This window comes from Calliphora vicina, chromosome 4 (genome assembly GCF_958450345.1).
Source record: "Calliphora vicina chromosome 4, idCalVici1.1, whole genome shotgun sequence".
Taxonomy (NCBI): domain Eukaryota; kingdom Metazoa; phylum Arthropoda; class Insecta; order Diptera; family Calliphoridae; genus Calliphora; species Calliphora vicina.
Window position 1 is genome coordinate 7,110,522 of NC_088783.1, and position 23,061 is coordinate 7,133,582.

At 30.0% G+C, this 23,061-nt stretch overlaps 1 protein-coding gene across 2 annotated transcripts in view; it reads left to right on the forward strand.

The window, feature by feature from the left end:
• Positions 1–1,775: 1,775 nt before the first annotated feature.
• Positions 1,776–23,061, forward strand: part of UBL3 (ubiquitin like 3) — a 281,516-nt gene continuing 260,230 nt past the window's right edge. Inside the window, exons 1-2 of one of the 2 annotated variants that reach the window (XM_065508352.1) lie at positions 1,776–1,885; positions 10,627–11,903. In XM_065508352.1, the coding sequence (XP_065364424.1) occupies positions 10,851–11,903 (1,053 nt within the window). In that variant the 5' untranslated portion in view covers positions 1,776–1,885; positions 10,627–10,850. The remainder of the gene's footprint in view (positions 1,886–10,626; positions 11,904–23,061) is intronic. The other variant, XM_065508351.1, reaches the window with a different exon arrangement.

Here is a 23,061-nt window from a genome sequence, read left to right on the forward strand (position 1 = left end):
AGGTACTTTTTCGAATTTTTTTACAAATTGATTTCTTGGTATTTTTATAATATTTTGGTTGAAATCTTCTAGAAAAAATCATTTTCCCAAAATTTTTAAATTTTCAAAAAAGTACCTTTTGTTCTGCGGCTCCTCAATATGATATGTCATATAAAAGGTATTTTGAAGCCATATTCAATGATATCCATTATGATCATATAATTAATATATATATATATGTATATTGACTTTAAGTTCCTATAACTCCTAAACAAAGAGAGAGCATACAAAAATTTAACGTTTTTGTGCTTATAGTTATGAGAGCTACAAACAAAAAAAAATAAAAAAGTAAGCTGTTTCGAATATCTTGATTTATGAGAAATATATATTTATTTTTTACATAAATAAGTTAAACCACCACTGTTTATTTTCAAATTTTTTTGAACAGGTTTATGTAAAACAAATTGTTGAATTGTCAAAGTTGCCTGTTGTTTTTTATTTTACTGAGGATCCCTTCCTTAAATTCTTAACTTCCAAACATTTTGTAGAAAATACAACAGTAAATACAACTTTTAAATGAGTGTTATAACGTTTTTAAAAAACCTTACAACACTGGCTAACGTGTAAACACGCCCTACAACATTCTTGTTGGATTTTTTCATGGTTAAAAAGGAAATCGCAAAAACACCGTTGCTTATTTCCGTAAACTACTAACTTTATATTAATAAAAAACAATAGTTTTATTAAAGATATCAAATAATTAAAACAACTAAATGAAACTACTTTATAATTATATTAACGATGATTATAAAACAATAGAATTAAATAAAGATTTATTTGTATAAAATACTACTTTTTACTGATTAATGCAACTGTGGGCACTAAAGTCTTACTTTTTTTCATTTATTTATTTAATGAGAAAATTTTAGTTTGTGTTTTGCTCTGGTAAAAGACGGGTCAACGCGTTTACGTACAAGTTGTAGTGGTGTACTAAAGACGGGTACGGGCCTCAGAAATATATGTTTGCAATAGTTTCTTTTTATTTGTTTGTGAAAAAATAGAAAAATCAATAAAAAATTATTAACCATTGGAAGTTAATACGGTTAGAAAACAAAAAAAATTCCAATAGTTTAACGTTTTAAAAAAAGGAAGTGGCAAGCAAAGTGTTGTAACAAACAAAGTTTTAGTTGTGGCGTTGGGGAGAGGTATAAAAAGTAAATGTTTAACAAATAAACAAAAAACCAAGAAAAAAATCAATATAAAAACAAATGCAAGTAAACTGGTTTCTTTCTATCTGCTACTCCACCGTGCGTTTCTCTGTACAAGTGTGTGTGTGTTTAAAAACCAAAACAAGTGAGAAATAAATTAAAAATTTACAAAAAGTAAATAAATAAAAGAAATTCTGGCACAATTTCATAAAAAAATTTGAAAGAAATAATTAAAATTACTGCTACCTATACAAGTAAAGAAAATCAAAATTTTCAATAGGAAATAAGTTCAAAAATTAAGTGAAATAAATACTACCTACAAAACCAGAAAAATTTGTTGTGTTTTTAAAATGTATAATCAAAATTTAAAGAAAATAAAAAAATATAATTTTATAGTGCAATAGCTCAAAGGAAATTGAGAAAAGGAAAATACATACATATTTATCAATATTTTAACAAAATCAAATTGTTTTATAAAAAAGAAAATTAAAAAAAAAATTCATTTAAAATTAAAGCTGTAAAAAAATATTGGCCAAGGTTTTGAAAAATAAAAAAAAAATAGCTAAAATTGTTTTTATCACAAAAATAAAAATATATATTATTTGTGTATGTTGTTTTTATACCTATATCTTTTTTTTCATTCATTATTTATATATTTTTAATTTATCTACATATAGATTTATTCTCTTATTCAGTTGGTTAGTGTGTGTTTATTATTTCTTTTATTTCTTCTGTTTTTCTTACCAAAATCGATTGTATTGTGGGCCATACCAAATTAAAACAAAACAACAACAACACAAACAAACGCCAAAAATGTTTGTGAAAAAAACTGAATTAAAAGATTCTTATTTGATTTTTGTTGTTCTTGTTAATGATTTTGATCTGTTTTCTGTGTGTTTGTTTGTATTGCAAATTTCATTCACTTAGAAAATAACAACAATAATCAAAATCATCACAAATTAACGCCCCACCTTTGACTTTTTGCATTTTGTTCCTGTAACTTTGCGTTAGTGTGTGTGTATATGTATATGGAGATGTGTGTGCAATGTAATAAACCTCAATTACACTCAAAAAATAATGTCTATTACAGTGAAAATTGAGTGTTTTATGATTATTAAATGAAATACATATGTACATACATATATTTCTTGAATGAAATTAATATACGCTCAGGTCTCGTTTTATGCGGATTGAAATTTATGCCGTTTTTAAATAAAATTTTTTTTTGAATTTTAAAAGATTTTGAAATATTAGATGTTTTTTAAAGCTTTTTTACCATTTTTAAATTAAACCAATTTTGCATCACTGATATAATGGTTATAGTTTGTTTTTTTAAAAATCAAATTCTTAATATAGATTCAGATACGGAAAGAGAATTAAAGATTCATTGCGGACTGACTGATCTGTTTTCCGGATATCAAGAGTAGCATAAGCAACTTAAAAATTCAATATCGCAAAGTTTAATGACAAATTATTTTGCAAGAAAATAAGCAATTGTAGCTCCTAAAAATTCTTCGATTTCGTCCCCTACTCACTAGATTAATTCTAGTGATGAAAATGATATTTTACCATATGATGACAATATGATTATATCTAGTGATGAAAGTGACTTTGAACCAATTCCAAGCCGATGCAGACAATTATTCAGTGATTCAGATTAATCACACATATTCACAGAATTTCCTTAAAAAATGTGTTAGCTCATTTTTATTGGATCATTTTCACTTTTTCTGTCATTATAAATATTTTTGTTTATTTTTTTTAACGTATTTTGTTTTTATTGTTTAAGTAAATTAAATAAATATATTTTTGTTGATTTATTTTATGCGATTTTGTTCTGATTTGTTAATTAAAATCTGAATTTATGCGGTTTTTCAGAATTTTGGAACGAATCATTAGTTTTTATATGAAGCTAGAGTATCGTTTTATGCGAATTCAATTTATGCTATTTTTTTTGGAACGCATCTATCGCTTAAAACGAGACCTGAGTGTACCTATAATTAATTCTGTGGCCCAAGGACTAAGCCTTTTGAAACTGGCTGAAATCGGTCCATTATTTCACCTAGCCCCCATACAAATGTCCTTCCGAAATTGAACTTTATCGGTCATAAATGTTTAATTATTGAAATTTTAAAAGAAAAATGTTTTTGCTCTTTTACTTAGTGTAGGGTATTATATGGTCGGGCTTGATATTTATATGCTTTTTTTAGATTTTCATAAAAAAGTGGGATATTGATCAATTGTTTTGACTGTTTTTGAACATTTTAAATTGCATTGCATTTTCTTGAAAAATTTCGAAAAATTAAAATATTATCATTTCTAAATTTGTATAATTATTATGAGAAAATTTACCAAAAACTTTGTCATTTGATTTTGTCCATGTTCCAATGTCACGTTCTGGTGCCCCGAATTCATCGTTTGTAATCAGACTGATACAATTTTTTTAATTACACCAAACATTTTATTTTAATTATCGAAGAATGTCTCGTTAGCTATCGAAAGTTCATAATTTTTAAACATTAATTGATAAAATTAAAAAAAGAGTCACTAGCAATCACAATTGGCAAAAACAAATAACCAGCTGTTGAAATGACAAGTAACAATACGGCTTCACCAAATTATACTATAATATACAAATTTTAACAAAATTAAAAAAAATATATTTTTTTATTTTTTAAATTTAAAATTTTAATTGTAGTAAAAAAGAATATCATGGCAAACATTTTTTTAATTTATGTATTAGTGAAAAAAATTGTATGAAAAAAAAAAATTTTTGGTAAAAAAAATTCGTGTTAAAAAATATTTTTCTCGATTTTGACCCATTGTTAGTCCGACTTACTATGGCGTTATATGCGCCGTTGCAAAGCACTTTGAAATATCTATCATTTGACATGCACATTTTCTCTATTAATAACTTAGTAATCTAGTTATATGTAGATCAAAAATCGAGGTTGCCCTGGTTTATTCCTTATATCTATTTGTGGGCTGATTTTCGCGATTTTAAATAGCAACCGAACCGGGTCTATAGCAGTTATTTTGATGTATAAATCATGTATGTAAGTTATTTAGGGCCTACGGAAAGTTGATTTCAACATACAGACGGTCAGACGGACATGGATATATCGACTCCGCTATCTATAACGGTCCAGTATATATATATTAGGGTGGCCCTTAATAAACGAAAGTTGGATTTTGGCCATTCTCACCTCCTAGTTTGGTGATCATTGGAAAAAAAATCATCCTGAAAAAATTCTAGGTAAATCGGTTGGGGTTAAGACGTTCCGCAAGCCCTCAGAAGTTTTGAGTTTTTGTAAAAATTTTGCCATTAAAAAATTACTTTTGCAATTTAATTTAAAAGAATAGAAATGTGTACGTAATCGTCGTTCTAATGAGACATAAAAAATCGAAATTGGTCAAAAAAATTTAAAGTTATTAAAAATTCGCCAGGCCATTAACGTGTCTCAGGCAACTAGAACCAGAAATGTAGGAACAAAATTAACATGTTTTGAGAAATATTAAAATAAAAGCTCATTTTTATTTAAAATATGTACATATTTACTTGAATATGAGTTTTTATCTTCGGAGGGTACCGTTAACCTGTTCGCAGATCTGGCCAGAAAAATAAAAATTTTTAAACGGCTGTTTCAAAACTCCATTTTCAAATTTTTAAAAATTTTGTTAAACAAATTTCAGAATTTTTTGATCATCTCATTGGGATTTATTGAGAACATAATATGGAATAAAAATATGAAAATATCTCTTATAGTTTTTCCGTATCTGCGATTTAAATTTTGTAATTTTCGAGAAAAACCAATTATATGGCCATTTTTTTGGCGAATGTGCTCTATTTCATTACTGTTATAAGTTTTAAGTAAAATCTATTCAGAATATTATAGCCCATATAATTCTAAATAGACTCTGAAAGTTTTATTAAAATTGGAAAACATTAAACCTTAAGTCGTGAAGGTCAATGGTCAAATTTTTCAATATTTGGAATTTCTAATTTTAAGATAGCGGAATGTTATTTATTTTTGGGTCGATTTTGATGAAACTTAAGAGAAATATAACATGAAGTCTAGTATTTATAATAATAGAACAAAAATGGAAATTAACCCTTAAATGGCACTTGGGGTTAAAATGACCCCAAACTTTTAAAATCATAAAAAACCTTGGCAATTTCAATAGTGGGGTCATTTTAACCACAAGTGCCATTGAGGGTTAATTTCCATTTTATTATTTTATTATTATAAATACTAGACTTCATGTTATATTTCTCTTAAGTTTCTCTTAACTTGTTTACAAACATTTTTAAATTTGTTATAAGATTAAAAAGATTATTTTATATTAAAAAAAGTTAGTATTTGTCACCGCTTTATGTGCATAAAATATTTAAAAGTGTTAAAAAAAACTATTTCATTTATAAAACTGCGTTTTTCAGCTTTTCAGAAATATTACAGGAGAGACAAAAAACGTTCTAAAATCCATAATTTGAAATATTTTTGAAATCTGATAATGGAGTTTTAGTAATTATTTGGTATGATTTATAATGTCAAATAATCACAGCTAAGAAGAAGTGCGTGTGCATCTTATAGGTTCTTTTTTGGGACTTGTAACATTTTCTGCTTCATATCAGAAAGTCGAGTTGATAATAAATTTCAAAATGATCAAATATTTAATTAAAAAATTTATTTGCATTTTTTGGTTGAAATTTAATGAATAGAACAAGTATATATTTAGTAACATATTTATACTCAATTCCATTTTACTGAGATAATAATTTATAAATTTTTACAAAATAAAATGGACTTAGCACTTTTGTATATTTATAGTTATTTAATAGTAGTTCTTATAAACACAATTTTTTGAGTGTAAACTATGTTTGCTGGTTTACTTTGTTATTGTATCATGATGTATTTGCTGTTGTTGTTCGCTGTTTCGTTCTTTTTTTTTTTTTTTTGCACATTATCGGCATAAACATCATCATAAATTTGAGGGTGGTTACAAATGACGTATAAATAAATGAATGAATAAGTGCATTAAACCAACAACAACAAAATTGCTTTGTTTGACTGACTTCGTTGACTTGAACATTGCACAGCACACATCCATACAAACACAAGTTGACATTAAAAGTCACACAGATACACAGCAACAACAACAACAACAAATGAACTAACTCTCTGCACATGTATTAAAAAAATAAATTTTAATTTGTCATTTGCTAAAGCAAAATATTTTAATAAATTTATGTACCTATTACATGCAAAAAAATACACACATAAATAAACACAATTACACAATGCAATTTTTCATTTTCTTTTGTTGTTGTTGCTTCTTTATAATTTTTTTTTTAGTTTTCATTTAATCAAACATTTGCATAAGAAACAAATACAATATACATATACACGTACATACTTTGTAAGCTAAAGGAAAATTACAACAACAACAACGAAATACAAGAAGAAGAATATAAAAATGAATAATAAGAAGAAGAAGCAGAGACAGAATATGTTAAAGCACATGACAACACTTGGGGAATTTTAAATAATATGCAAACGACAACAACAACAACAACCATAACATCACTGTATTAAAAACTAGCAACAGAGAGCAAGATGACAGAGTGAGAGTAGATGTTTTTCTAAAGAGTAATAAAATAAAATATATCACAGTTACATTTGTATGTAAATACTTTGTTTTTGTAGCTAGTATGTATGCAAATGAGCAATAAGTGTAACAGAGTAAGGAATTTTAAAGTGACCAGGTGTTTTTTTTTTGGGTGGAAGGATCAAGGATATTATGGCAATTTTAAAGATATTAAAAAAATAAGAGTTTTGTTTAATTTTTCTCGGCATAAATGTCATCTATCTATATATAAATGAAATGGTCCATTTATGTAATGGCATCACATTAGAACGGCTGGAGTGATTTGGCAGATTTATTTTTTTATTCGATTCGAAATTTTCAGGATATGGTTTGTAAAGAAAAAAAAATTCAAAAATCATGGTTAAACTTGGAAATTTTAAGTTTTTCACTTCTCATTTTTCTTAATAAGAAACAGTTTTTGGAGAAACTTGAAGTACTAACAACTTTGACTCCCTTTCTCACGTGATGCCATTAAATAAATGGACCATTTCATTTCTTAGATAAACATGAAAAGCTAACAAACTGCCTCCTTTTCCCTACTTTAGATATTCCATTATTAATTATATTCATTTATTATACCCATCAGCTTCTTGGGAAGGGTATATATAAGTTTGTCATTCCGTTTATAATTTCCACAATATAATTTTCCGACCCTATACAGGCCTGTCACAGAATTCCATTCCGAAAGTGGAATTAATTACGTATTTCGCTACTTAAGAAAAAGTTAAACGAAAATTTATTTCGGAATGAAACCACTTTCAGTTTTCAAAGTGGAATTGATTTTTGTTTGCAATTATTTATTTTTCTAAAAATTTTAATCAATTTCTGTACCAAAAACTTCACTTTTGTGTTAATATTAAAAACACTGTAAAATTAAAATCAGAAATACAGAATTATTAAATATTTTTGGAATTAATGAACTACACGGAATCTGAAGAACATAAAACGAAATCGATCGGATAAAAACTACGGAATTGAAATCATTCCGAACAAACTGTGTGATAGGCCTGATAAAGTATATTCTGGGTCATTATAGATAGCGGAGCCCATTAAGCCATGTCCGTATGTCTGTCTGTCTTCTTCCGGCTCGGTTGCTATTAAAATCGAGAAAATTGGACAACAAATGACTGAGATATAAGTAAAAAACCAGTACAACCTCGATTTTTGACCTATATCTGGATTACTAAGTTATTAATATAGACAATATGGATATCTAATGATAGATATTTCAAAGACCTTTGCAACGACGTATTAAGACCGTAGTAATGGGTCAAAATCGGAAAAAAAAGATTAACCCGAATTTTGTTTTTTTCTCAAAATTTTTCCAAAAAAAAATAAAAAAAAACAAAAAAAAAAAAATTAAAATTAAAATTTTTTTTTTAAAAATTTAAAAAAACAAAAAAAAAAATTTTTCCAAAAATTAAAAAAACAACTTTGGAAAAAAAATTTTGTTTACCCAAAAATATTTAAAATTTTTATTTTGAAGTATAATTTGGTGAAGGGCACAGCCGAATATAGCTCTCTTACTTGTTATACCCTTCACCTTCGTGAGAAGGGTATATATAAGTTTGTCTGTCTGTCCGTCTGTCTGTTGAAATCAATTTTCTGAAGACCCCAGATATCTTCGGGATCCAAATCTTCAATAATTCTGTCAGACATGCTTTCGAGAATTTTGCAAAATCGGTCCACAAATGGCTGAGATATGAGGAAAAAACCAAGACAACCTCGATTTTTGACCTATTTTTGACCTATATCTGGATTACTAAGACCTTAATATAGACAATATGGATATCTAATGATAGATATTTCAAAGACATTTGCAACGACTTATATAAGACCATAGTAAGTTGGACCGACAATGGGTTAAAATCGGAAAAAAAATTTTAACCCGAATTTTTTTTTTAAAAAAAAATTGAAAAAACCAAAAAAAAAAATTTTAAAATTTAAATAGAAACCGTCGATGTTACTCGATAGAAAGATACGTTTAAGCCATAACTGGCAAGCAAACATTGGAAAAGCAGTAAAGAAGGAAGAGTTAATATTATTGATACACTAAATAAAAAATATATCGAATGCTAAATGTCGCGTGCTAAATCATACTAAAGGTTGTACAAAATGGGTGCAAATATTTCAACATTACTATGAACCGAAAGCCACATTATTACAATTTAGTTTAATCGCATATGATGTTCTAAATCTCACATTTTTTTCTCTTCAAAGATCGTTTTAAAAATAATGTTCTAGATAGAGTCGAAACCGAGTTCTTTTTATGTCACGTTCCAGATCCAATGTTTGCTAATATATTAGAATCCACAAAACTTACCTTTTGCCTTAAACTAAATGGAAAACAAAAATTATTGATTTCTTTATTTGTTCAATTCAAGGGCGTACGAATGTCGCGTTCTATACTTAAGTGAAGAAATCATGTTAAAATTATTAATTTTAGGCCGGGTAACTTATTGAATATTAAACATAGTTTATGCTTAATCAAAGCTAAAATATATTTAATTTGTATGAAAGAAATATATTAACTTTGTTTAAAATTTTGATAATTTACCAGGCCTTAGTGAAACAAAAATAGCTTTAAACAATTATATTCCAAATCGCAGATCTGTGCATTTTTCAAAATGCAGTCGAAAACTATTTACATTTTGTTTGTCGCATTCTTGATCTCATGTTTATTGCTATATATTGAAAACCGTAAAAGGACAAAATCTACCTTTTGTTTTTGTAGTGCTTTTAAAATGCTATCGCAGAATACAAACAAGACAAATTTTTTTAAGATTTCTTTATTTGTTCACTTTAAAGACGTACGAATGTCGCATTCTTGACCATGGAAATGCCCATATGTATTGCAATATTTTTAAAATATCGTTGAAATATTGTAAAATTTTCTAATATTCTAAAATTTTCAAATATCGTGAACAAATTCACAAAATTAAAAAAAAGATATTTTTTAAAAAATTTATTAAATGAAAGTTAGTAAACATAATAGGCAGGGAATTAAATTTCATTTAAAAGAATATCATTTCTATAACAAGTTTAAACTAAGAGGCAGGAAAGTGCATTCCAGTCTTGCAAAAGTCTAAATCTTAGCAACGTCAATTTGCAATTTGTGTAGTCCCTTTGAAGTGAGAAAAAAATAAAGAAATCTTATTTAAAATTTTTAATAGCATTGTTGATTAGTTGTTTCCAATATACTAGCAATAAATATGTCATCCCGAACGTGACAAAAAATTGAATCTCTAGAAAAATGCAAATGGAATAATATAGCTATACAATTGAGAGTCGTCTTGTTGGAATATTTGCATTGGTTCTTGTTTTACCACCTTTACTATGATTTGTCACGTGATATATTTAGTTGTCAAAAAAATTCATTTTAAAATTTCATAAACTAAAAGACCAACAAGCTGTTGTCATGATCTTGATTTATGCCAGATACACTTACGATCCCGAACGTGACACACTTTGAAAACTGAAATAAAATATTTAGGATGATTATTTTATGCACAATTAATTGTTTTCTAGTCAACCACTATTTTTAAATTTGAATTAAAGTGTACTTAATGCGACATTGGAACATTAACAAAATTAAATGAAAAATTTACCTTGGTCTTTGGGATATCAGGGTCTTGATGCTAAAGAGCCACAAACTTATTACAGAAAGTAGTATAAAAAATAATAACCGGACAATACAATCGATTTTGTTTCATTTGTTAAAAAAACTATTTCTGTTATTATCTTTAAATTTTATGATTTATTACAATATAACGCTTTCTTTATTTTATTGCAGGCATTTAACATAAAATAAATAAAATCTCTTTAATCTATAATCAAGTGTAAATATTACCAAGAAAATAAAAGAAGAGCAAAAAATAAAAAAATTTAAATAATAATTACAAAACGTGTGAGCTGTAGTAGTTCAAAGAATTAAAAAAAGGAAAGAAAGAAGAATATTAATAATAATAATAAATTATACGAATATTTAAGATTAATTGAACGTGTGCTACGTGCAGCATGTCGACAACTTCGTCCATTGAAACGCCAACTTCACCAACGGGTCCACTACAACATCAGCCACTGCAACACAACAATCGTACACACAGTAGCCACAGTCATCACACATCGTCGCATCAGCACACTACGAGGGCCATTGTAGTCAGCGCTGGCGCTGGCCCACATAATAATCCCTATACGCAAACAACTACTACCACTACTACTGCTCCAGCTGCTGCTGTTGCTACTACGACTGCAGGCAATCTAAGTAATAAACGTTCTCATTCCACTTCCTCGTCATCGAACGGGTCTTCCTGCAATAACGGCTCCTCGTCCTTTAATCCAATGGTCAACAATATGATTTCGAATGCCAGTCACAATCAGCAGCAGCAACAGCAACATCATAATCATCATCAGTATAATAATCAATCTTCTACTCATTCACTTTTAACACCCTCATCTTCGAACGCTTCATCACCCTCTGCATCGGCCAGTGCTTCTACAGCCGCTGCTGTGGCCGTTCACCAGCCACAATACTCCCACAACAATCATTCAACTAATTCATATTCAGCTCAGCAACAACAACAGCAACAACACCATCACAATAGCTCTTCTACATCTTCGGCATCGTCCTCGTCGTTTTCCCATCAAAATCATTCTTCACATTCTCATACACAATATCAACAACAGCAACAACAACTACCACAGCAACAGCAGCAACAACAGCATCCACATCATAATCATCATCATTTGCAATTTGCAAGGCCATCGACGTCAATGTCAGCTCCTGGTACAGCCGCCACCTCTTTGTCGCAAAACAGCTCGTGCACACCATGCAGCATTAAACGTCATACTACAGATGTTTCTGTATGCTCTTCATCGTCCTCCTCTTGCTGTTCATCGGCAAGCTCTAATTCGGTCTCAGCTGCAGGTGGCCACAGTGCTGGCGTTGCTAGTGGCACTGGTGCTGGTGGTAGTGGTGGTGGCTCAGCAGCAGGTGTAGGCCAAGGAAATGCCAATATTGTTACTCCGGCCGTGATTACGCAAAAATCGCGTACTATACCCTCGGACAAGGTAAGTGTTTTTACAATTTACATTCGTATTTCTGTTTTTTTCTCTCTAAATCAAATAAAAATTCGTTAAAAAGGCCAACCCACCAACACAAAAACTGGTTTATTTTTATATAAACTCGTGCTGCATATTGTAGCATATGTTGAGGCTTTAAATACACTTGTTTTTTGTAGCATATTTTTAGACACACACACACACAAAACAATTTACAAATACATACATACAGCTACATTGTAATTCTCTTTACTCTTTCTGTTGTTGTTCTTGTGTTTCTTCTACTTACATTGGCATGTATTTATGCTCGTTATTTCATCTGGGTTTTTTGTTTTAATGTGGGTGGCTGTCGTTTTTTTCCCTCTTGTACATCTTTTGTTCGGTTTGAAAAGGCCTTGCAAAGCTTTTTATTTTTTGTATATTGATTTTTTTTTGCTGTAGCTTCCTTCACATGCTGCTGTGAAGAGAAGAGATGAGAAAACAGCAGCAGCATCATTTCAATGTTAACTTTTGTGAATTTGTACAAATACATACAAACATTTTTGCAAACTATTGCATACTTTTAGGAGTGATGATGCATACGAATAAATATGTATGTATGTGTATGTAGCACTAACTGCGGAGGCCAAATTGATGATGTGCCTGCCTCTTCATGTACTAGTAGTCATATGTTTTGGTTTTTGATTTTGTTTTCTTCCATTTTTTTTTTGTAGCTGCTTTAATATAATGCTGAGATTTTGGTTTGTGTTAAACGATAAGATATATATATATATAGATACATAGGTACATTTGTATGTTTGTCCTGATGAAGTCTATATATTTTGTATATACTGGCTACAATATAAAATGTGCTTGGAGCAGTAGTGTATGAGTACAATGTGCAATATATTGTTTTCCGTTTTTATTTTATTTTCTTGTAGAATGGTTGTATGTACATTGTTGTACATGCCCTTCAGTAAGGATTTCGTTAGATTTGTGTGCCAATAATCATTGGCAATATTTATTATGTTGAAACTATTGTTAAAATCTCGTTTAACATTTTTCTTTCTTTTGCTGATTTTATTTTGTTTTTTTCTTTTCTATTCATTTTGATTTTGAAGAGTGGTGGGTAGTAAAAAAGCATTTCGAAATTAAAAATTTGAAATTTAATGTTTAAAGAAACAACATTGGCATTGCTTTTAACTGAAATATATATATATTTTTTAATATTTGGAATTGCTCTGGCAGCTGGGTAAATGTATGTATGTAAATCAAACTATGTATTTGCAGTTCATATTGAATTCCTTAATTTGATATTAAATTTTTGCTATAAATTAAACCAGTGGTTTGGCTAGGAAAATTGCAATTTTTGGAAAAATTTACTAAAAAACCAAAAAAAATAAATAGTTGGTGGAAAATAATTTTTTTAAGTCATATAACTCCGATCTCAAATAAATTCTGAATAATAGCTAAACAGTTCTGAACTCACTGAAGTGATGACTTTCCTCTCTATTATGACTAGATCTAGCATAATTCCAAAATCTACAAATTTCTTCAAAATTTCCATGTGCCGCTTTTAACAAAATGTAAAATTTCACAATTTTCAAAGACTTATAACTCCGATCTGAAATAAATTATGAATATAAGCTAAATAGTTCTGAACTCTCTGAAGTGATGACTTTCCTCTCTATTAGGACTAGATCTAGCATAATTCCAAAATCTACAAATTTCTTAAAATTTTCATGTCTACCTTTTAACAATTTTTTTTATTTTTCAATTTTTAAAGTCATATAACTCCGATCTGAAATAAATTATGAATATAAGCTAAATAGTTCTGAACTCTCTGAAGTGATGACATTCCTCTCTATTAGGACTAGATCTAGCATAATTCCAAAATCTACCAATTTCTTCCAAATTTCATGTCTACCTTTTAACAAAATGTGAAACTTCACAATTTTCAAAGTCATATAACTCCAATCTGAAATAAATTCTAAATATAAGCTAAACAGTTCTGAGCTCTCTGAATTGAAGGCTTTCCTCTCTATTAGGAGTAGATCTTGCATAATTCCAAAATCTACAAATGTCTTCAAATTTTCCTTTTAACAAAATGTGAAATTTCACAATTTTCAAAGTCATATAACTGCGATCTGAAATAAATTCTGAATATAAGCTAAACAGTTCTGAGCTCTCTGAAGTGATGGCTTTCCACCCTATTAGAACTAGATCTAGCAAAATTCCAAACTTTAAATTTTTTTTTCCAAATTTCCATGAAGCAAAACTATGATTAAATCTGCAGTCGATAGATGTAATTTTATCGGAGATAATACGCTACAAGCAAATAAATAAATATTTTTTTTTAAATTTAATTTAAATCTTCAATCTTTTGAAAAAAATTTTTAAATAAATTTTTTTTAAAGTTTTTTCCAAAATTAAAAAAGATTTTTGACTTTTTTTTCAAAATGGGCCTGTTTTTGTTAGCTTAATGGGATATTTATCAAAATAAATTGTTTGTAACTCAAAACATACAATTTTTTACTTATTTTGCAAAATAAAAGACTTTAAAAATTTCCTTTTTGCCTTAACATATGCTTTTTTTTAAATACTTCTTCACACACACAACATCCAACAATATGCTAAAAATTTTCTTTTCGAAATTCTTTTTCCCAATTTGTAGTCTTATTTACTTTTACTACTACATATACATATACTATTTAATTATTAAAAGAATAAAATGATGTTGCCACAACTAAATCTTCCATATTTATTAGAGTCTTAAGCTGATTTTCTCATTAACTACGCAACTTTTGTAAAGTAAATTACAACTACTTAGACAGAACAACTCCACCTCTAAGTAACTCAGGCCCCAACTCCCTTCCTTCCTATCTGTCTTAAGAACACATAATGAATGCACAAGACAAAATTTATTTATTTTAGACCAAAAAAAAAAAAAAATAAAACCAAAAAGAAACTTAATTAACTGAAACAAAATTCTAATACTTTTATCCTTGAAAATTAATAAGAACAAACACATGTAAACATACAAGACATTTAAAGAGCCAAATTGTAAAAACAAACCAAAGGACAAATAAGTCACTGCCAAGTCAAATGCGTATTATCAAATAAATACAAATACTTGTACAACAAATACATAATAATGTATTAAATGTCTAAGTTTTACATATTTTCTTGTAATTTGTGGTATTAAAAAAGCAACACCATTTAACAAATAAATAAATAAACAAACAACAGCAACAACATTGTAGATGTTTCAAAACAACAAAAGTCGCGTCATTCAAATATGGCCCAGACATTTCTAATGGTCGCCTAAGCGCCAGACCCCAACTGTTGTGTTATTCATTTTCCTGCTGCTGTTTATAGTCATCTACTCTATTCCACTCTCTCTCTCTGTTTCTCTTAAGTTGCCTTGAATTTATATTTCTTGGATGTTCATTGCTTGTGTTTGTTGCTAAGCCTAAATGTTATTGTCAATTTGTTTTTACGTCCTTTCGCAGAGCTTTACGTTTTAGTTTAGGGATGTAAACTAAAACGTGTTCCCGATGCAGAGCACAAAAATATAAAGCATACTTTTGATCTTGAAGATGAAGTTTTTTTGATTTAATATGCTTACAATTTTTGTTCATTATGACAAGAGCTACAACTTTGCCTCAGACGGTAAATCAAAATTCCGAACTGTTTGCAAGATATGAGCCTGAGAAAATGATCAGTTTTTTGCAAAAATGACACCGAGGCCCCAAATCTTTGGGACCCCATAAAAAAGTGCATGATTTTGGGCAAAACTGGGAGACACGGGTCTTTTTTTGGTCTTTTATCACTTAGTGGTGTCCATATATGGTTATTATACCCTTCACCTTAGTGAGAAGGGTCCACAAATGGCTGAGACATGAGGAAAAAACCAGGACAACCTCGATTTTTTACATATTTTTGACCTATATCTGGATTACTAAGGCATTAACTTACCAATAGTAGGACCTACAATGTGTCAAAATGGGAAAAAATTATTTTTAACCCGAATTTTTTTTTCACCAAAAAAAAAAAATTAAAAAACTAAAAATTTTTTTCAAAAAATTTTAAAAAAAATATTAAAATAAAAAAAAAATTTTAAATAATAATTCGAAAAATTTTTTTTTCCAAAAAATTAAAAAGACAAAAATTTGTATTTTGAAGTATAATTTGGTGAAGGGTATATAAGATTTGGCACAGCCGAATATAGCTCTATTACTTGTTTTTTTTCCTGTTGCACTGTGTTATCAGTAAAAACATAATATCTAGCCCTTAGCGCCAAATTATCGTAAGCGACATTTTGTAAATCTTTTTTTATTGCAAAAATTATAATTTTATGGACCAACTGATGTTTAGCGTTCTCAGAATATCAAAATTGTTAATAACTTCAAAATTATAGGCGGTAAGATTTTATCGTAAGTCAATGTTTACATTTTAAAGTAAACGAATTTTATCGTAAGCGACACTTAGTGGTATAGAACAAAAAGAAGGAAATAAATCTGTAACTTCTAAATGGTTAGATTGGTTTGAATGAAATTTCACAAGCGCAAAGAAGAAGTGTTGTCGAGTTTAAGTTCTGGACATGGACCTCATGGGCCCACCAGGGGCTCGACCAGGGTCCTCAAAGTAGGACACCTCGGGTATGTTACATTTTTAAAACGATCGATTCTTCGTTTCTGTTCCGATTTTAAAAAAACATATTACACATATAAAATCTTCTCATCGAGCGCAACAAAAAACCTCCTCGTATCTATCAATTATCTCTTATAGCTTAGGAGATAATCGCATTTGAAAATTTAATTTTCAACATTTTTACCCACCCTACTACAGTTTTTTGATAACAGCGTATCCAAATATTTCCCGATTTTCTCCAGTTTTCCTTTATTAGACTAACAACATATGTATGTGTCAAATAGAAAATGAATTGTTTAAAAATAATGACTAAGTCTAAAGTTATATGCATTCAAATTTAAAAAGGTGATTTTTCACTAATTTTTTGGGAAAAAAGAACTTTTTTTAATTTTAAGTTATCGCAAAAAATGTCTAAGAGGATGTACAAGGAATTTATACTTTCTGAAAGCTAGGTTTTCATAAAATATTCTAAATGAAAAAAAAATTAAAAAATTGTTGTTACCGAGGGTAGCAGGTCTATTCAAAAAATACCTATTTTCTCAAATCGCATATTAGATATCAAAATATAGTAACCGATTTTAGGTGGCCCAGGTGTTTCTAAATATTTTGTAAAGGGTTCCGATTACCCCGAGCCTGGTATGGATATTATAGCCAAAGAACTAAAAATTACCATTTTTGGAATTTTTCAACACTTTTTTGGGAATTGCGGGATTGCTGATAATAAATTTCAAAATTCGTTTTTATTTTTCAATTTGAAATAGAAAAATCTACATAACTGTGAAATTTCATTAAAAACTATTCATAAATAAAAATTTTATTTCAATTCGAAAAAATTGTATCTATGCAAAAATTCAATAAAAAACATTTTTTGTCATATTTTTCAATAAAGTATTCCACGAATTTTTAATTGTTAAAAGTTATAAATATTTTTGAAAAATGGACAAATAGCTTGAACGAAATTATATTTTATAGAATCATAATATTCTGAATTTACACATATCAATGAACTTGTTTCGTCATAATTTTAAACGTAGCTTTAACAAACCCCTTTTAAAAAAAATTTTCCTTAACTATTAATATTTGTAAAGCTATACTTTTAATTATAAAAACTGCAATATACATATATTGAAGTAGAAAAAGATCTAATCCTAACCTCTTTATAAATTTACTTAACAGCAAATTTCTTTGTATTTAATAATATTATATAAATAAATTGAAATTGAATAAATTTCAAAATAATCATAAAAATCTTCTCCTGTAAAATTTGTGTTTTGTCGCTTACGATAATTTGGCGCTAAGGGCTCGATCGATATACTCATGCAAATGACTAGAACGTAAGCAGTTATATGTATAACAGATAATAAATTAGTCATTATATGACTGCTTCCAAGTAATGTAGACGGTATGTAGCAGTCATTGAAGAGGAATTGCTTGTCATTAACAAGTTTTTGCTGGGAAAAGACAGAAATAAATAACAATAGGAGCAAATTAAACATTTCCGTTCAAGTGTCTACATTTCTCTTTAAACTAGTAGTGTATCATCATATCCTTTAACTTTTCTTAAGTCTTATTTGGAATCTATCATCTCTTAATGTTTGACCATGTGATTGTATGTGTGTTTCTAAGGCCTAAAGTCATTGAGACACACGTTTTTGCAATTTTCTCCCCATTTGTCTTTTTGTTGTTGTTGTTGTCATACGGCAAATGTGTAGATTGTTCATTGAATTGGTATTTATTTTAATGTTGTTGCCTTCATTGCCGCCTTTGCTGTTGCTGCTGCTGCTGCTGCTGCTCTTAAAGCCATTGACAAAATACACATTAAAAGCCTGTATATTTAGCCTTAAACTGTTAGCCACCACCTTTGGAAAATTTGCAAGAACAAAGTAGGACTAACACATACATACACATACATATATTATAATCTGTCTAATATACTTTTGCACAAACACACAAACACACACATTCAAGTATAATTGCTTGAGTGTGTTTGTGTTTATTTTAGATTTTCGATGTTTGTTGTTGGCTTTTAAAAGCGATAAAAGAAAAATTGTCAACTTGACCTCTATAATTTTTGTGGATTTTCTTTTTCTGCTTGTTTTGCCTTCCTCCCTTCCCCATCTTCTTAGCTGGTTGTCTTTTTAGCAAATGAGCAAATTTATTTGTCCAATAATAATGTTTAATTTTCAATGGTATTTTATAGGGAGAAGGATTATAGAGGGTCTTCTAAAAGGCCTTATTTAAAAGACATAAGAGCACCAAGTTCAATCGCATACTCAAATATTTTTTACACGTGTTGCAATTGCGAACCAAGGCCTTCTACAGTCCCTTCAGCTTGTTAGAAGGAAGAGCATTTAAAAAAATTTAATGCAGCCTAAATGCCGCCATTGATAGTTACTCTTTAAGTTGAAAAAAATGCCGCTGAAGCACACCGATTGCTCACCCAAGCTTATGGTGAATGTGTTTCATCGGTTTCAACGTGTGAGATATGGTTTGTAGGGTTCAGAAGTGGTTATTTTGACACGGAAGACAAAGATCGCCCAGGCCAGCAAAAAAAGATTGGAGACCAAGAATTGGAGGCATTACTCCATGAAAATTGCTGTCAAACTCAACAAGAGCTTGGAAAATCATTGGGAGCTACTCAAGCAGCAATTTCAAAACATTTGCTAGCAGCAGGATTCATCCAAAATCAGGAAAATTGGATACGAATTGAAGCCGAGAGACCTTGAACGCTATAAAAGAAAATCATCTTTGCACCGAATCATTACTTGTGATGGAAAATGTAGTCATTATAATAATCCGAAGCGTAAGAGATCGTATGCGAAGTCCGGCCAACCAGCCGAATCGACACCAAATATCCATGGCGCTAAGGTAATACTCTGTATTTGGTGAGAGCAAAAGGGTCCTATCTATTATGAGCTGCTGAGATCTGGGCAGACCATCACATTGTAGCTGTACCAAACCCAACTGCGGTCAAACATGGAATCATAATATTTCATCATGACATGTTACAAATTATTTAGAATGAAGTGTTTGGGAAGTTTTGCCTCACCCGCCTTATAGTCCAGACATTTCCCAGTCCGACTACTATTGGTTTCGATCGCTGCAGAATGCTCTCTCTGGGATAGACTTCACTTCAGAACAGAGTATCCTATATTGGATTGATTCGTTCTTGGCCTCAAAAGATGAACAGTTCCTTTGGCTCGGAATCCATATTTTGCCTGAAATATGGCAAAAGGTCATAGCTAACAAGGCTATGTACAGCAATTCCTCACTACAAGTTCATCACAATCTGATGATAAGTGAATCCTTCAGCAAAAAGGAGGGGTAAAGCAGAATTGTTCTCTTTCTCCATTGCTTTTTGCCGTGGTTCTTGATGAGATAATGTTAGAACTATCAGCGAAAAAATGGGGATTGTGTGGAGGTTTTGCAAACATCTGGAAGACTTGGAATTCGCGGACGATATCTGCTTCATTTCGCACAAATTCAACGACATGCAAAGCAAAATGGACGATTTAGTCAAGTTAGCAAGGGCCGTTGGTGTAGAAATAAATATTGAAAGGACATGCGAGTTAATAACGTCACCGATAACCAATTCAGAATAAACAAGTGAGAGAGCTATATTCGGCTGTGCCAAATCTTATATACCCTTCACCAAATTATACTTCAAAATAAAAATTTTAAATATTTTTAGGTAAACAAAATTTATTTTTTTCCAGTTTTTTCATTTTTTGGAAAAGAAATTTTTCGAATTGTTTTTCTTTCCCATTTTTACCCATTGTAGATCCAACTTACTGTGGTCTTATATACGTCGTTGCAAAGGTCTTTGAAATATCTATCATTAGATATCCATATTGTCTATATTAATGACTTAGTAATCCAGATATAGGTCAAAAATAGGTCAAAAATCGAGGTTGTCCTGGTTTTTTCCTCATATCTCAGCCATTTGTGGACCGATTTTGCTGATTTTAAATAGAAAACTTCTCGAAAGCATGTCTGACAGAATTATTGAAGATTTGGATCCCGAAGATATCTGGGGTCTTTAGAAAATTGATTTCAACAGACAGACAGACGAACATGTCTTAATCGACTCCGCTATCTATAAGGATCCAGAATATATATACTTTATAGGGTCGGAAATGAAAAATGTTGAAATTACAAACAGAATGACTCACGGAATGACCCTTCTCACGAAGCTGAAGGGTATAAAAACTAGGGGGGTTATTATGTAATTCCATTCGAAACGAAATACTTTCGAAATACCTTAATACCGAAATACGCAAATATCACAAAACACGAAGATCCGCATAATCAATGCTTACGTAAAATCTACATTACTTTATGGAAACGAAACTAGGCTGATGACAAACACTACGAATAATTTGTAGAATATTTTGGCCAAATATCAAATCCCTTAGGACGGAATCCCCAAGGAAGTCAGCGATCCGGTCGTCCAAAAAATACAATGCGTACAGCAATTTTAAATGAACTTAAGAAAGTAAACAAATCTTTAAATTTTAATAAATTGTTGTACATTTCTGTTTCAATCTGGACAATAATTTAACTCTTTATTTCCTTCCTCACTCTTATATTAAATGCCTAAAGCTTATGAACTTTTATTCTCATTTTTATTTTAATAAAATAGTTAATATTTTACCAGAGAACCCATTAGCTCAAAGCATAACTTGAGGAGTTATAAGCATCAGCAAAGTAAAGCATATATTAAGGCGTTTTATTAAAGTATTACTCTAATATTGTCACTGCTGTATTTCATATTTCTTTTTTATCGCTCTCTTGGTTTATTTTCACCCTGCTCTTCTCTAAAATCCCTAAGTAAACCCCAACATTAACCACATACTATCTGGTTACAGCCAGCCAGCCAAACACACACTGCTCTAAGACTTTACTAGCAACCCCTTATACATATTTTGATACTTTTTCGTCTTCGTTTTGTGTCAAGGAAGTTGTTAATTTCCTTAACATTTTTTTTTTCTTCTTACATTTTCCTACTCTACTCTAACGCTATATGACAACTAGCAACTAAGGGGCTACTACGTGTAGAAGTTTATATATTTTTTAAATTTATTTTTTTTTTTGAAAAACTCTTTCGGCTAAAATAATAATAATAGTGGAAGTAGCAGTAGAACGCCACCAAAATGTAAAAAAATGGAGTAAAAACAGCCAAGAAATATAGAAATATAGAGCGGCAAACTTTAAGCATAATCTTGGATAAGCCAGCCTTTGGTTTCGCAAATGGTTGTTATGGTTCACTGCTGAAATGCTATTGCTTGCGAGTGAGTAAATGTGTTAAAGTCAATTTCGTTTTTCTTTTATTTTTGTTTCCTTTATTCGTTTGGTTTTGAGGGGAAGTTAGCTGCTGTTCATTTAAGTTTAAACGTAACTCCTAAGAAGATATTTCTGTGGTCATACTTCCCTTTTATTTTAAACTAGTACGAGAGTATCTTGTTCATTTCCTTGATACTTAAGTATTTAGAGTTTGTATTTCTATCTCTATTGCTGCTACTACTGCTTTGGAAATCTTACAAGTGTATGACAACTCAAAAAAAACAAACCACAAACTGCTGAGTGTGGCAACTAGGTGTATAAGACCACTTTAATACTAAAATTAAATCTACTTAAAGAATTTCCCTTTTGGGATTTGCTGCACTCACTCACTTACTGGCTGCCTGTCTCCCTGTATTGTTGACTTCAAAATTATTTTTTTTTTCGATTTTTTTGTACATTTGTTACACATAATACGAGTAGTAAAATATTGCAGGTTTTTCTAATGACATACATTTGGGGGAAAACTCAAAATATATTTGTTTGATGGTAAATTTGTGCATTTTAAAATGGAATTGAATTCCATACCATTCTTTATAACCCAATATCAAACTTTTGGACATTTTATTGACTTAAAAATGCGAGATTTTTTCAAATTTTCAGCTTTTATTTGACCTTTTGCCATCTTTCTGGCAACATATTGTTACGAAATTGTACTTGAATACAAATACAACGGTCTTAACGGCTGGTTTAAATGCTTCTAAATCTTTATACCCTACACCACCATAGTGGGGAGGGTATTATGCGTTTGTGCAGATGTTTGTAACGCCCAAAAATATTAGTGTAACACCCACCTTAAAGTATACCGATCGACTTAGAATCACTTTCTGAGTCGATTAAACGATGTCCGTCCGTCCGTCCGTCCGTCTGGTTGGCTGGCTGGCTGTCCATGTAAACCTTGTGCGCAGAGTACAGGTCGCAATTTTGAAGATATTTCGATCAAATTTGGTACATATTACTTTTTCGGCCCAAGGACCAAGCCTATTGAAACTGGCTGAAATCGGTCCATTATTTCACCTAGCCCCCATACAAATGCCCCCTCGAAATTGGACTTTATCGGTCATAAATGTTGAATTTATCTATGTATCTACACAAATTTCGCTCCAAATAAGTTTTATATATTCAAAATTCATGTCACCAAATTTTGTTACGATCGGTCCATAATTAGTCATAGCTCCCATATAGACCCGCTTCC